Source organism: Primulina eburnea, chromosome 18 (genome assembly GCF_022965805.1).
Source record: "Primulina eburnea isolate SZY01 chromosome 18, ASM2296580v1, whole genome shotgun sequence".
In the NCBI taxonomy this organism is placed as follows: Eukaryota; Viridiplantae; Streptophyta; class Magnoliopsida; order Lamiales; family Gesneriaceae; genus Primulina; species Primulina eburnea.
Window position 1 is genome coordinate 3,948,382 of NC_133118.1, and position 16,639 is coordinate 3,965,020.

A 16,639-nucleotide genomic window follows, 5' to 3' on the forward strand; every position below is an offset into this window, starting at 1 on the left:
TAAAATAAAGATTTTTTTGCATAAGAGTCGATAAAGCTCAAGCACAAATTGGTTCGTTGGACGCCTTACTCAAAGAAAAAGGACATTTAAATCAACTTTGGGCAAATAAAGAGAAAAAAATAGAGACTGAGAAAATTTCAGTTTTGATTTAGGTATTTAACGACAATTCACACTTAAATTTTACTATAATTACATAATAAAATATGTGATTATGTTATAATAATTTTTTTCTATCTAATTCATATTATAAATTTTCTTTTTTTATTACTTTTAGGCGTGGTGTATAAGGTAAATAATTTTAATTACATAAGTAGGAAGATGAGTCGAGTAGATTTTTTTAGAACTTTGATCAACTATTATTTTTTTTTTTAAGAAAATGACATCTTTAAATGTATTTTATTATTTTTTTAAAAAATAAGTTCACCAAAATTATTTTATAAATTTCATAGTCGAGTAGTTTTGGACATACAGTTTTTGGACTTGTGTCAATAAATCACATGAGTAGTTTTCATCCGTATCCAAGTGGTTCGGTCCAGTAAAACTTTCAAATGAAATGTATTTCAAGTTTAATGGTCTAATTATTACAACGACCACATATGAAGCATGATTCTCTCAGAAAATGTAAGAGCAAGCAATAGAAGACAGCAAAGATGTCAACAATATGGAGAGAAGATTGACTGCATTGTTGTCCAGTATACTTAAACCAGATATTTTCTTTACAGTCGGCCCCGGTTTTCCAACGACCTGAAAGCCATGAGAATCAAAGGATCACATTTATGTTTCAAGAAACAAGTGATATAATCAGAGGCAGAGCGAGGGAGGGGCGTGGGCGTGGGCAGGACGTTTCCTATCTCCTCCATTGAAAAGGATTTGAGTAATATTCGTGTCAAAATTTTTTTTCGAAAATTCAAGTTTTTGCCCCCCATTGTTCCAAATCCTGGATCCGGTCCTAGATCTGACGATATGTTAGGATATCAAGAATCCTAAAAACATGGATAAAGACTAAATCCTATCACACGTGGGCTGAAAACTAGACCACAAAGTTTTGAAGTTAAAGTGTTCCAGGTCATCACTTGTTGATCAGACAATTCCTAGTTATCATTATTCTTTTGAAAATTAAATTTCAGCAACAAAGTTTCAAACTAACCTTGTTGCGAACCGTGCAAAAGCCGCTGTATTGGAGAGTTGCTCCCAATAATGAATCTATAACACTTCCACACAACCCAAACAGAGCTGAAACAGGAATTAAAAATAGCTGCTTCAATGCGACCTCAAAAGTGCAGTTGGCAGTTACTAATCCTAAGAGAACGAACGTTACTCCAATCACAGCGCCCCCAACTGCAGCAGCCATGAGTCCTGCTTTTGTTACACCTCCATTTGTACCCTTTCGAACAGGCTGGTTAAAGTGACTTAAGGTTAAGGGGCTAATAGAGAAAAGAAATGAATAGAATTTGAAAAAAACATATAACAATACGAGGAAACGTGAGAAATTCTACTAAAAAGCAAGACTTTAAAAAATGAGACTAGAGAAGCATTTAACGGCCGACATTATAGCAGGCAGCAGAGATTAACCAAAATAAATGCAAATTATGAAATAGATATTACACTGATAACCATTGTTAAATCAGTGTACAATCAACCTTGAAGGTTGTGATTAATCGTGGCTGCTCATCACTAAGAACCCCAAGTTCTGAAGACCAAGTGTCTCCATTACAGCAACAATAATGACCAATAATTCCACCAGCTAGAGAGGTCAAGAGAGGTGATTCTTTTGAATCTAGACAATAGTCATGTGTGCCCACCGACTTCCAAGTGATTAAAATTAAAAGCGTTGCAATGCCACTATTAGACAGAACCTGAATCCTGTAAAGGAAAATTACCAACTGCTAAAAGGTTTCAATGTCATGCTTTAGGCACAAAAATGCTGAGTATATCATATGGTTCTAATCAAATACATCATAAGTACAATATAATATTTGAAGGAAGGGGAAAAGAACTCCTAGGAAACAAAGTGTACAATACTTTTTCAATCAAAGAACTCCTAGGAAACAAAGTGCACAAAACTTTTTCAATCAATCAATTTGACAAACATAAAAGCTCCATATCACATACCTAAACTTCTTGCTGAAATATTCATCAGGTTAGAAAATCAAGTTGGATAGAAGAAATTATATGATATTGCTTAATCGTTGTCTGTTTATGATAACTGAACACTAAAGGGAAACAAACATTCAGAAAACAGACATTGAGAGATGGAAAAAGTATCCAAGATTATCTTTCTAATGAATAGTAATGAATATAGTAGTCCTTCATCTCGTATTCAGGACTAGGATCAGAACAAAGCCCATTGTGCTATGTACTTATTTTCCAGTGAAAATTGTAATTCCCATAGTGCAATTGCAAGGAAAATTTCCTTCAATATATGCCACAAAGTTAATGAAAATACACACAAACATGTTTTACAGGCATTTCCTGTTTTACTTTCCGATGGCATTGATAATTAATGGGAAAAGTGTGAAAATTATATTGGTCTAGTAATTTAGTTGTTTTTCAAAGCAAATGCTTATGCACTCAAATCCATATTAGAAGAATACTTTGTCCATATTAGAACATCTCGCTTGTGCATTCAAATCCATTTTAGAAGAATATCTTGTCCATCTTAGAACATCTCACGACATGATATAGAATTCATTCAAATAGGTTTAAGTCTATTCTATAAAGTCACTGCACACATGCACAAAAGCGACGATAATTTTGTTAAGGTATGAGCATTTGCACATGTATACCCACATATTCTCTTGTTTGCATTCATAGAAAGAGATTATGATACCAATTGCGCTGACCACCCTCCTTGAAGTCGGCATCAACCTTCCGCTTTCTATCCTCTCCAAGTTTTGTTAACTTCGAAGAAGTGAAAAAGAAGGCAAACAAAATGGCTGCGAACCTATAATACATTTCAACAGAACAAGAAAATTTTCCACGCATGTAAGTCTGTAATAGTGAAAGAATGTGCAGAATTCCAACACAGTAAATATTGTTAACAATGCAAATGGATGAAGATGAATTGCGAGCTTTTCGAGCCACCTGAACACAGAAAACTGATCGAACTAAAGATAGTTCGACTACATTTAAGCCAAATTTATTATCTATAATGTTATACGATTGCTCGCGAGGGTTTCATGAACAAAATTTTGTCTTACTATTACATATTAATTTAAAATTATGATTATAAAATAAATATTTATCAATTGCTGAATCGATACATGAACTCGACCTTCCTTTTTTCTTCCAAATATCATTATGTTGCCATGAACTAAGAATCAAAATGATACAACCCTCCCATTCTCTCTCAGTTACCTGATCTGTTGATGGTCATCACTCACCATGACACATGAGCCACCATATCTTACAGCCTACACAGAGTCTTGTCTCTGTCCACATCCAGGATCTTCTTAAATCATAAAGATCCCAAATATAACTTGAAGGGGAGTTGATTTGACTGGGAATCTTATGAAATCTGTGACACCCTAAAAACAAAGGTGCTTAAATGCATTTTTTATTAGTATAAATTTTATTATTTTCACTTTTTAAATTTTATCACATTATTTTTCGGTATAAATTTTATTTGTCTAAAGTGTCTAGAAATACATTAAAATGCATCACAATACACTTAAAAATTCATCAAGCACTATAAGGTTCTCATTTCAAAATCAAATACCCAAAATATAATAAAATATAATAAATAATATAATTAAACTCAACATATATGTTAAGTAATTAATTACAATAATTATTGAGTTCAATATAAGATAATTAGGTTCAATAATTAGATACACGAATATAATAATATTAAGTTTGGATAAACATGAGATTTTTTTTCATTTAATAAATAAATAAATAAATAAAAATAATAATAATAAATAATAAGAACAAGATAAACATGGAATCGGCTATATATATGATGCACTCCATCCTTTCAATTCAAAACTAACCAAATCAAAGAGAGAGAGAGAGAAACGAGAGGAGGGAGAAGAAGGAAAGGGAAAAAAAGGAAAAAAATAAGAAGAAAATCTATATCCTTTTCCGAAAAATCCCGATAAATCACCAATTATTCACCTCATATCATAAAACAATATAGCATTGGAGGTGAGGCAAGAGGATCGACCGAAGACAAGAAAATCAAATAAAGATATTCCGTGAAACGACGTCGGTATACCGTATTTAAGCTAGGTACTTTTCGCTTATTTTTCTTATAGCTACACACCAAACTAGAGGTCGACTTTAATAACAAAGTTGTACCTCTTGTTGCATAGATGAAGTACATAGCGTCCGTCATCCCAAAATATTGCTGGAACTGAGATTTCCGGAATGCCGGAGTACCTCAGTTAACCATATGACGATATTTAATTCTGGTATTGATCGGCTAGGAATTTGACAAATCTTTCAACTAAAGAATTAACGATCATAAAAAGTTACATACCCTGAAAAAAATCCGGCCGCGCGTGGCTGCACAGTATGCGCGTGTATCACACGCGCCGCCGGAACGGCGAATTTCCGGCGGCCGAACGTTCCTGAGGTTATTTCCGACTTTTTGGCCAACTTTCGTAATGTTTGGATATACCTTCTAATTAATATGAATTTTTGAAATTTAATTAAAATCAACCGGATTGAATTTTGAACAAAAAATAATCTGGAAATGATCAGCTAGTTACTTAAAAACTCTAACACATAAATATCATTCATAATATATTTTTAGGACCTGCTCCAGGAACTCGGAGTATTAATCAAGCCTAAACTGTAAGTTAACAGGTGAGGAAATTACTATTCATTCTTCTATTTATTTAATGTTCAAATATCATCCACTGTTCATTTCAATTACTGATATATTTTCTTGCATATTTATGAATGGATTGATATATCATGAATGAATGAATGAATGGAGTCATGCACAACGGATTTCGGTCCGGAAATTGAGTCCACTGGACACGTGGCTTCGGCCCGGAAAATGAGTCCAATGAACAACGGGTCAAAAGTCCCGGGTATATGGTTCATCTGAACAACGCGCACCGAATATTTCGGTCCGGAGAATGGTTCACCCGGCTCGCAAAAAGTGCTCGATTAGAGCCACTAATGTTATTTTATGGAATTTTCATTTATCTATTATTTCATTGCATATCATTCATAATATCTAAATTTTTATTCCTATTATTTCATGTATAATTATGATGAAGTGTTATTTAAAAGCCATATACTGATTTAAACTCACTAAGTCCTCAAAGACTTAACCCTCTGTTTCTTTTCGTCTATTGTAATTTCAAGACACAGGAACCCCCGAATTGGAACAAGAGGAAAATAACTGAAGCTGAAATAAGAGCATTTGAATGTTGAGATGATCTGTTTATAAATGAATGTTAAACTACCGTTGTAACATAATTGTACATATGAATGTTAGACTTCCGCTGTAAAATAATTGTACATATTTGAAATAAGAATGTAAATATTTGTAGATAATCCTTAAATTATTATAAAAATATATTCAAATTTTTATCTACAATATCTTTCTAATAATAATAATGGTAAAAATAAAAATAGAAGTTCAATAAAGAAAGATTGAAGGTAAATGTGGCACCTAGTAAGGGAATAATTATGAATTCTTAAACCGGGCGCCACAGAGGTGGTATCAGAGCCTAGGTTTCTTAGGAGCCTAGGTTTCTTAGAGCCTAGAGTCTAGAGACAGGAGCCTTAAGTTTATTATAATGTCATACATTAATTTTTATATTTTCCTCATAATTGAAATGCCCCTTTTCAGGATGACTCAGTTTGTTTGTTCTGTTTGTATTTTGCTTAGGTATTGTAAATATTTGAAACATGTCTTGTTTATAAATAAAACTGACTGTTTACCCTCTAACATAACTATGTACATTCATTACAAGATATGTTCATATTTTATATTTATGTGTTTAGAATGACGTCTTCACAAAATAGTACTCAAGCCAGAATCAGACAAGACATCCCCCCCTCAAGATGACCACAACTCGGCAACGGGTGGAAATTCCAGAAACGCTCAACACGATCCCCCCAAGAACAAAACATACAAAATATGTTTGAAATAATGCATCAATTTGTGCAGTTTTGTCAGCAAAATCAACAACGACATCAATGATCAAGCTCAAGAACATCACCTTGAGGCGAATGATAGAGCTCTTGAGAGATTTTTGAGATTCAAACCGCCAAAGTTTGAAGGAAAACCAGATGCTTGTCAAGCAGAATCTTGGCTAAGCAAAATCAACAAAATATTCTCTATTCTCAATTATCCTGAAGAACAAAAGGTGAATTTTTCCACTTACTTATTTGAAGAAGCAGCTCATAACTGGTGGCGTACAGTGGAACATAGGTGGACAAAGAATCACACCCCAAAAACGTGGGAAAATTTTCTGCAAGAGTTCGAAGGTAAATATATAACTCAAGTTATATTAAATACCCGAGAACGTGAATTTATGGATTTAGTCCAAGGTGACATGACCTGTAGCTCAATATGAGGCAGGAATTCCACCGTCTTATACATTATGCACTACACTACATGGAAGATGAGGTAAGGAAAATGAAAAAATTTGTTCAAGGGTTAAAGCTCGATATTCGTTGGGCAACACTGTCCACAGAAGTTACCAGTTATGTTTCTGCTGTTAATCAAGCCCTACGAGTGGAAGAAGACATCAAGACACTTCTTAAAAAAGAGGAAGAAGAAAAGAAAATTGGGAAGTCCAACCTTTTTGAGGATAACCGGAAAAGAAAATTTGAAAAGAGAACACAACCAGTCAAGCAAGGAGAAGCTGTTAAAGGAAAAGTTCCAAGAAACAACAATAAAAAGTGTGGATATTGTGGATTACCAAATCATGAAGAAGAAAAGTGCTGGAGAAAAGGTGGGAAATGTCTTATTTGCGGAAGTGAGCAACACCGTATTCAAGATTGTCCAAAAAGAACGCAAAAGACTCAACCCACAACAAAGCCAAAAATACCTGCTCGAGCCTATGCCCTCTTAGGAAACCAAGAGGAGGAAGTTGACGCCACTGCAGTCGTAGAAGGTACTGTTACCATATTATCCAGTTCTGCAAAAACTTTATTTGATCCAGGAGCTACTCATTCTTTTATCTCAAAAGTTTTTGTGCATAAATTACCACTGTTACCGGAGCAGCTACCATATAGCTTCGAAATTAACTCACCTTTAGGGACAACAATAATTACTGACATCATTTACAGAAACTGTCCCTTAAACTTCCAAGAAAAAGAATATCTAGCAGATTTGATTGAATTACCAATCAAGAACTATGATATTATTCTTGGAATGGACTGGTTATTTAGACACCAAGCCCAGCTCAATTGCTACACAAAAGAAGTTTATCTTCAAACTTCTCATCCAATCATTCCAAAGCTAACCATACCATGGGAATAGTATCAACCGTAGAAGCTAGAGCTATACTAAAAGACAACGGACAAGGATTTCTAGCTTATTTGATAAATAAGCCAAAAGATCAACTCAAGATCTCAGAAATCTCAGTTGTACAAGAATTTCCAGAGGTTTTTCCTGAAGAGATCAATACTTTACCTCCTCAGAGAGACGTAGAGTTTTCCATTGATCTAATACCTGGAGCACAACCCAGATCTAAAACTCCATACAGAATGGCACCTTCAGAGTTAAAAGAATTAAAACTTCAATTACAAGAGCTCATGGACAAGAAGTACGTCCGACCTAGTACCTCGCCATGGGGTGCTCCTGTATTATTTGTCAAAAAGAAAGATGGAACTCTAAGGATGTGCATTGATTATCGAGAACTTAACAACGTTACCATCAAAAAACAAATATCCTCTCCCCATATCGAAGAATTGTTTGATGTTTTACAAGGATCTCAAGTATATTCAAAACTTGATTTGCGGCAAGGATATTACCAATTGAGGATTAAGGAGGATGACATATCCAAAACGGCTTTTAATACTCGTTATGGACACTACGAGTTTGTGGTAATGCCATTCGGATTAACCAACGCTCCTGCAGCTTTCATGGATATGATGCATCGAATATTTCAACCATTCTTGGACAAATTCGTTGTCATATTCATAGATGACATTTTGATATTTTCAAGAAGTCATGAGGAACATGCTCAACATCTACGATTGATTCTCAAAACTTTGAAAGAGCATCAATTGTATGCCAAATTCAGTAAGTGTGAATTTTGGCTAGAAAAAGTGTCATTTCTTGATCACTTTATCTCTAAGAAAGGACTGGAAGTAGATCCTGCAAAAATAGAAGCCATATCTCGTTGGAAACAACCAATCAACATCACAGAAATTAGAAGTTTTCTCGGCTTAGCAGGATACTACCGAAGATTCATTAAAGATTTTGCGAAAATTGCTGTTCCCCTGACACAGCTAACTCGCAAAGACAACCCTTTCTTATGGAATGATGAGTGTGAGAAAAGTTTTTGCAAATTAAAAGAAATGCTTACCAGTGCACCTGTATTAGCTTTACCAGAAGGAACAGAAGGATTTGTGGTTTACACAGATGCCTCAAAAGAAGGCTTTGGATGTGTACTGATGCAAAACGATAAAGTTATTGCATATGCATCTAGAAAATTAAAGAATCACGAGTTAAATTATCCCACTCATGATCTGGAATTAGGAGCAATAGTGTTTGCATTAGCAAAATGGAGACACTACTTGTACGGTTCCACTTTTGATATTTATACAGACCACAAAAGCCTGAAGTATTTATTTACTCAAAAAGAGCTGAACATGAGGCAAAGAAGATGGATTGAATTTTTGGAAGACTACGATTGTTCCATTCTTTATCAATCAGGTAAAGCTAATGTAGTGGCTGATGCTTTAAGTAGAAAGATTAGTATGGCTTGTTTGGGAATGAAAGAAGAAAGAGAATGCGTACACATCCATTCTCGTGGGCACTTGGCCGGATTGAGAATTGAACCTGAATTTCATACCAGAATTAAGCAAAATCAAGAATTGGACCAAGAAGTTTCAAAACTCCGTACTGATACCAATTTCGTCACCAATTCACAAGGAATACTATGCTATCATGACCGTATTTGTGTGCCTAGCTCAATGAAAAAGGAATTAATGGAAAAATCACATCAGTCTCGGATCAGCATTCATCCAGGAGGATCTAAGATGTACCAAGAGATTAAAAAACACTTCTGGTGGAAAGGAATGAAACGAGATATTGCAGATTTCATTTCACAATGCCTATCTTGTCAAATGATAAAGGCTGAACATCAAAGACCAGCCGGTCTTTTGCAACCACTTCCTATACCAGAATGGAAATGGGATCAAATAACTATGGACTTTGTGATCGGATTACCCCAGCTCCAGGAGGTTTTAATAGTATATGGGTAATCGTTGATCGCTTGACCAAGTCAGCACATTTCATACCCATAAGTCACAAATATGGGGTAGAAAAACTGGCTGAACTCTATCAGAAGGAAATTATACGGTTACATGGTATTCCCACTACCATAGTATCTGATAGAGATCCGAAGTTTACATCAAGATTATGGAAAAAACTTCAGGAATGCCTTGGTACAAATTAAATTTTAGCACAGCAGCACATCCGCAAACCGATGGTCAGTCTGAACGAACCATTCAAATATTGGAAGACATGCTTCGCGCATGTGTGCTGGATTTTGGGGCAAATTGGGTAAAACATTTGCCTCTAGTTGAATTTTCATACAACAATAGTTATCAATCCTCAATAAAAATGGCGCCATATGAAGCATTATATGGAAGAAAATGTCGCTCTCCTCTTAACTGGGATATGGATGAATGGAGAGGCACAAAGAATGGACAAGAACGAGCAATCAGGCCTGACATTATACAAGAAGCTATCGACAAAATACAACTTATCAGGCAACGAATACAAACAGCTCAAAGTCGACAGAAGAGTTATGCAGATAAGAGGCGGAAAGATTTGAAATTTGAAGTCGGAGAGTACGTATTACTAAAAGTATCACCAAGAAAAGGAATCAAGCGTACTGGAAAGAAGGGAAAGTTGCATCCTCGATTTGTAGGACCCTTTGAAGTGATAGAACGAATAGGCACCTGTGGCTTATCGTCTATCTCTACCCGAAAATATCTCTGGTATACATAACGTATTCCACGTATCACAATTAAGGAAATGCAAAGTAGACTCAGCCCAATTGATTGACCACCAACAGATAGATCTTGAAGAAAATCTAACATATGAAGAACAACCTGTGAAGATTTTGGACCAAAGAATAAAGGAACTTCGTGGTCGACCAATTCAGTTGGTAAAAGTCTTATGGAAAAACCACAACATTGAAGAAGCAACGTGGGAAACAGAGAAAGATATGAGATATCAATATCCTCATTTATTCCAATAAGTCTTAAATCTGGGGACCAGATTTCTAAAATTGGGGGATATTGTGACACCCTAAAAACAAAGGTGCTTAAATGCATTTTTTATTAGTATAAATTTTATTATTTTCACTTTTTAAATTTTATCACATTATTTTGCGGTATAAATTTTATTTGTCTAAAGTGTCTAGAAATACATTAAAATACATCACAATACACTTAAAAATTCATCAAGCACTATAAGGTTCTCATTTCAAAATCAAATACCCAAAATATAATAAAATATAATAAAATAATATAATTAAACTCAACATATATGTTAAGTAATTAATTACAATAATTATTGAGTTCAATATAAAATAATTAGGTTCAATAATTAGATACACGAATATAATAATATTAAGTTTGGATAAACATGAGATTTTTTTCATTTAATAAATAAATAAATAAATAAATAAAATAATAATAATAAATAATAAGAACAAGATAAACATGGAATCGGCTATATATATGATGCACTCCATCCTTTCAATTCAAAACTAACCAAATCAAAGAGAGAGAGAGAAACGAGAGGAGGGAGAAGAAGGAAAGGGAAAAAGAGGAAAAAAATAAGAAGAAAATCTATATCCTTTTCCGAAAAATCCCGATAAATCACCAATTATTCACCTCATATCATAAAACAATATAGCATTGGAGGTGAGGCAAGAGGATCGACCGAAGATAAGAAAATCAAATAAAGATATTCCGTGAAACGACGTCGGTATACCGTATTCAAGCTAGGTACTTTTCGCTTATTTTTCTTATAGCTACACACCAAACTAGAGGTCGACTTTAATAACAAAGTTGTACCTCTTGTTGCATAGATGAAGTACATAGCGTCCGTCATCCCAAAATATTGCTGGAACTGAGATTTCCGGAATGCCAGAGTACCTCAGTTAACCATATGACGATATTTAATTCTGGTATTGATCGGCTAGGAATTTGACAAATCTTTCAACTAAAGAATTAACGATCATAAAAAGTTACATACCCTGAAAAAAATCCGGCCGCGCGTGGCCGCCAGACGGCCAGCCACGCGCCGGCACAGTATGCGCGTGTATCACACGCGCCGCCGGAACGGCGAATTTCCGGCGGCCGAACGTTCCTGAGGTTATTTCCCACTTTTTGGCCAACTTTCGTAATGTTTGGATATACCTTCTAATTAATATGAATTTTTGAAATTTAATTAAAATCAACCGGATTGAATTTTGAACAAAAAATAATCTGGAAATGATCAGCTAGTTACTTAAAAACTCTAACACATAAATATCATTCATAATATATTTTTAGGACCTGCTCCAGGAACTCGGAGTATTAATCAAGCCTAAACTGTAAGTTAACAGGTGACGAAATTACTATTCATTCTTCTATTAAAGCCCTTGCATTTGGCCTGGAAATTTCAATAGCATTTATTTAATGTTCAAATATCATCCACTGTTCATTTCAATTACTGATATATTTTCTTGCATATTTATGAATGGATTGATATATCATGAATGAATGAATGAATGGAGTCATGCACAACGGATTTCGGTCCGGAAATTGAGTCCACTGGACAACGTGGCTTCGGCCCGGAAAATGAGTCCAATGAACAACGGGTCAAAAGTCCCGGGTATATGGTTCATCTGAACAACGCGCACCGAATATTTCGGTCCGGAGAATGGTTCACCCGGCTCGCAAAAAGTGCTCGATTAGAGCCACTAATGTTATTTATGGAATTTTCATTTATCTATTATTTCATTGCATATCATTCATAATATCTAAATTTTTATTCCTATTATTTCATGTATAATTATGATGAAGTGTTATTTAAAAGCCATATACTGATTTAAACTCACTAAGTCCTCAAAGACTTAACCCTCTGTTTCTTTTCGTCTATTGTAATTTCAAGACACAGGAACCCCCGAATTGGAACAAGAGGAAAATAACCGAAGCTGAAATAAGAGCATTTGAATGTTGAGATGATCTGTTTATAAATGAATGTTAAACTATCGTTGTAACATAATTGTACATATGAATGTTAGACTTCCGCTGTAAAATAATTGTACATATTTGAAATAAGAATGTAAATATTTGTAGATAATCCTTAAATTATTATAAAAATATATTCAAATTTTTATCTACAATATCTTTCTAATAATAATAATGGTAAAAATAAAAATAGAAGTTCAATAAAGAAAGATTGAAGGTAAATGTGGCACCTAGTAAGGGAATAATTATGAATTCTTAAACCGGGCGCCACAAAATCTCTACATATTACTAGAGCGAAAATGCAAAAGCAACTTAGGTTTGATTAATTTGGCTGCTGAAAAAATCAAAAGTAAAATGTTTACAAATTGGGACGGTCACATGCTCAAATCTTTTCCAGAATTCAGATTTTGGCATTAAAAGTTGACTGGGTTACTCTGATTCTAGAATTCCGTGTTCCTTTTCAGGTGCGTATTTCAGATTCTGGTCATTTATATTGGTTGAGTTCTCTAAATAAATAACTGATTCCAATAAATCTGTAATAGCAGGAGCGAGAGTGAATATTGCGTTGTTGCCATTTGTTTTGAATAAATCAGTTCTTGAATTTTACAGGAGCCCGAGTTCAACAACTCAAGCCAAGCCATCAATGAATCTGAGCAAGTAGAGCTCAATAAATTGCGTTGGTTTAAACTAGAGATCAAGCTCAATTCCTAAATTTTGGCTGATATGAAGCTTTGGACTCGATGGGCCTCTAAACATAGTACATAAAATATGTTATCTTGCATAGGACAAGATGTACCTGTAATTGACCGTAATATGAATAGTCATGACAACAACCGCAGAAATAGCTCCAGAAAGGTCAAGGGACTTCTTTCTAAATGATCTAGCAGCAACTAAAACCGAAACCATTGCTGCAACCATTGGTCGGACCAAATTTGTTTCCATGATCACCTGTTCACGAGTCCAACTAAAAAATAAGGGTTCTAAGTTAAAGCGGATCATTCTGAATCAGTCAAGTGAATTTCATGCAGCCATCACTTTTTAGTCAGCAATATTAGTGAAAATGAACGAATATTACAGTAATGATATCAGTACGCATTTCACCCATGAACAGTAAATGTCATCTCAGATTTCAATTTTGATAGAGTGGAATTCATGTTCATTTCAGCTGTTTGGAATGCATGCAAATGCCAAAAAACTATTTTGTTATCAGAGTAGATGTTCGACAGGCTATCACCAAACTTCACTGGTTCACTCAAGCTATAGCATTCCAGATAAATCTCTCAAGCATATTTAGATAGGTTCAAGTTCAACCATTAGATATATGACTGGATCCTCTCCCTCAAAGAATATGTATTTTCTCTCTTTTTTTTAATTGCCATCGAAGATGATATGACATGTATATTACCAAAATCATAAATCATTCAGTCAACCAACAGAAACGTCAATGCCTCCAATGCAAAGGAGTCTTCACACGGGATGGAAATTACAGATCCCAAATTTAAATCACCTGACAGACATAATGATCAAAGATTATGAAAGCTGATTAACCAATCAGCTCTCAGGGCTTGTGGCTCGTAATGCATTCACATTCTTTGCACAAAACTAAAGACTGGGAAGGATGAAACATGGAATACAAAAAGAAATCATTGATTTTCCGACTCAATAATGACAAATGACTCGTGTAAGAAGGAAAAACTAGTCTTGCATTTCCCGAAAAGGCGAAAATGTGTGGCAGGAAGTAAGATGAAATGACAGTGAAATTTTGGCCTGGAATGGAAATGGGAATGGAGAATGGGGTTTGGAAAAAATATCCAAACATTGCCAAAGCTCTCCCAAGTCCCACACACTCTACCTCTTTAATTGAAAGTCACATCAAGATTATTCGTAGTGATGGTCAATTGTGTAATTCTTAAGCACAAACCAACCAAATAACATAACTGAACCACCTTTCATCATTGCAATATAACATTTTTCACATAAAAGAATGAGTTTGAAAACAAATTAAACACCACAAAACTCAAGAAAGGGAACACCCTGAACTCTTTTAGTGGACTCATCATTCATCCAAATATTAACTCATCTTTAACAACAGCTATTGCATCAACAGAGGACCCAAACCCAAATTTCACACCATCAAATCTCATATAACCATGGCTTCTTCAGTTTATATTTCACATTGCAGGAGATTAAATATCAAACAGAATATAAAAGAAAATCATACAGGTAAATTGTTTATAATCGAGTGTTGTACCTCAAAATATTCCCAGAAATTGCAATCCGAGCATCCAACTCAGCTTCTCCTGATTTGAACTGTAATCGAAATTCTCCTCTTCTGGTAGTAAACGTCGCTGAGGATTTTGTCCAATTTCTTTAAGATGGTTTTCTGGGTTCGTTTCATAGAATAATGGAAACAGATCTCATCGTGATTCAGGTCAAATAAAAGATTAGTCTTTATGAAAAATTATTTGTGTGACGAAAAGTTTTGGTATATATTTTTTTTTTTGATTGTTGAACAATTTATATCTTTGTGACCTAAACTTATGGATAAAATGATATGATCCAACATTTTGTTGAATTTTACGTCATGATATCTGTAGCTTGTCAATTCAGATGAATGGGATAGGTTCAAGTTAGGTTGACACTTGATAGTATAAAAAAAGAGTGAGTTTCATGTGAGAACGTTCACGGATCATAATCTGTGAGACGAATCCATCCTACTCATATTCACAATAAAAAGTAGGCAAAAACTTGTATGAGACGGTCTCACGGGTCGAATTTGTGAGATGGATCTCTTATTTGGGTCATCCATGAAAAAATATTATTTTTTATGCCTGAATTATTACTTTTTATTGTGAATATGGGTAGGGTTGACCCGTCTCACAGATTAGTATCCGTGAGATGGTCTCACATTAGACTCACTCTAAAAAGTAATACTTTTAGCATAAAAGGTAATATTTTTTTATGGATGACCCACATAAGAGATTTGTCTCACAAATACAACCCGTGAGACCGTCTCACATAAGTTTTTGTCATTAAAAAATTGTTCAATCCATGGTTCGCTATCGCGGTCGCGGAGATCGGAACGGATGCTACCGTTCCAGTTACAATGAAATTTCGCGGAACGATCGTGAAATGGGTATTTAAAAAAAATTATAAATATATAAAAATTAAAAATTTTAGAAAATATTTAGAAATATAAAATTAAAATAAATATTTTTTAAATAGATTATTTGATGTAAATAAGAAATTTAAATATTTATAAAATTTTACTAACAATTTATTGAACACAATTTATATTGTCATTATATTTAAAATATTTCCAACTATATCAAATATTAAATATACTATTAAAAATTATTTGTATTTAATTAATTAAAACTTTAAAATATTTTCGATTAGATATATATAAGTTTGCACAAATTTGAATCAATTTAGAGTGATGGACTAATAATAATCATCAAATCTTATATAAAGTGATGTTACAAATTATTTAGCATCAATTAAAATAGAAATATTATATTCAATGTATCTATAGGAAAGATACGTGCTTTAGGTCCAACAACGCATAATTGCATGTGCTACTATTTGGAGCATCATGCAATTGTGAAATGTCCAAAAAGCCAAACAATGCATGTGCTCAAAATGGCATTATTTGTACTACAAAGCAAAGAGCACCTACAATTGTATTATTTGTACTAGAAAACAAAGATACGTGCATTATTAAAACCTTCGCTGATTCGAATTTGCGACGGTTTTATGAAAAATCGTCGCTCAATTTAGCGACGGTTTTTATTAAACCGTCGCCGATTTTACTTTGGCAACGGTTTTATTCAAACCGTCGCTAAATATAGCGACGGTTTTATTAAACCCGTCGCCGATGTTAAATCGGCGACGGTTGAATAAAAACTATCGCTACATACATAAAACCGTCGTTACTCGTCGCTAGTAGCGACGGTAAAATAAAACCGTCGCGAATTGTGTTCCGGTTTATATGCCCGTTTTCGGTATATGAAACGCCGATACAAGCCATCAACCTACACACCTCGGAACATCGTCAAGGTGGCTGCCTTTCCGGTTCCGGAACGCCCGTTTTGGCCGTTCCATTCCCGTTTCGGCGAATCATGAATCCAAACCTGAAATAACTCGAAAACTATCAACCCGAACTCATACCCAGTTGACTCAACTCAACCAGCTCAAATGAACTCACCCGATTTTTTTTATTTTCAAAAATAATTAAATAAAAATTCAA

At 34.4% G+C, this 16,639-nt stretch overlaps 1 protein-coding gene across 3 annotated transcripts; it reads right to left on the reverse strand.

Annotated features, from left to right (window-relative positions):
• Positions 1-517: 517 nt before the first annotated feature.
• Positions 518-14,906, reverse strand: LOC140819559 (protein PGR). 3 transcript variants are annotated; one of them, XM_073179694.1, is made up of 7 exons: positions 14,642-14,906; positions 13,796-13,897; positions 13,187-13,338; positions 2,831-2,944; positions 1,641-1,863; positions 1,148-1,396; positions 518-744 (listed from the first exon to the last, which is right to left on the reverse strand). In XM_073179694.1, exons 2-7 carry the CDS (start codon positions 13,802-13,804, stop codon positions 613-615), a joined length of 879 nt encoding a protein of 292 aa, XP_073035795.1. In that variant the 5' UTR covers positions 13,805-13,897; positions 14,642-14,906; the 3' UTR covers positions 518-612. The 3 variants fall into 3 exon arrangements, with proteins under 3 accessions (XP_073035795.1, XP_073035798.1, XP_073035796.1); XM_073179697.1 differs by lacking the exon at positions 13,796-13,897; XM_073179695.1 differs by lacking the exon at positions 13,796-13,897 and having other exon boundaries at positions 13,187-13,354.
• Positions 14,907-16,639: the final 1,733 nt, after the last annotated feature.

What these genes read in the sequence shown, in the direction of transcription:
- LOC140819559 (XM_073179694.1), bottom strand. An exon ending in CATATTACGGTCAATTACAG is followed by an intron (nt 2,945 to 13,186) that starts GTACATCTTGTC and finishes AATGTATTATAG; the next exon opens with GTTCGCAGCCATTTTGTTTG. An exon ending in TTTGCACGGTTCGCAACAAG is followed by an intron (nt 745 to 1,147) that starts GTTAGTTTGAAA and finishes CATGGCTTTCAG; the next exon opens with GTCGTTGGAAAACCGGGGCC.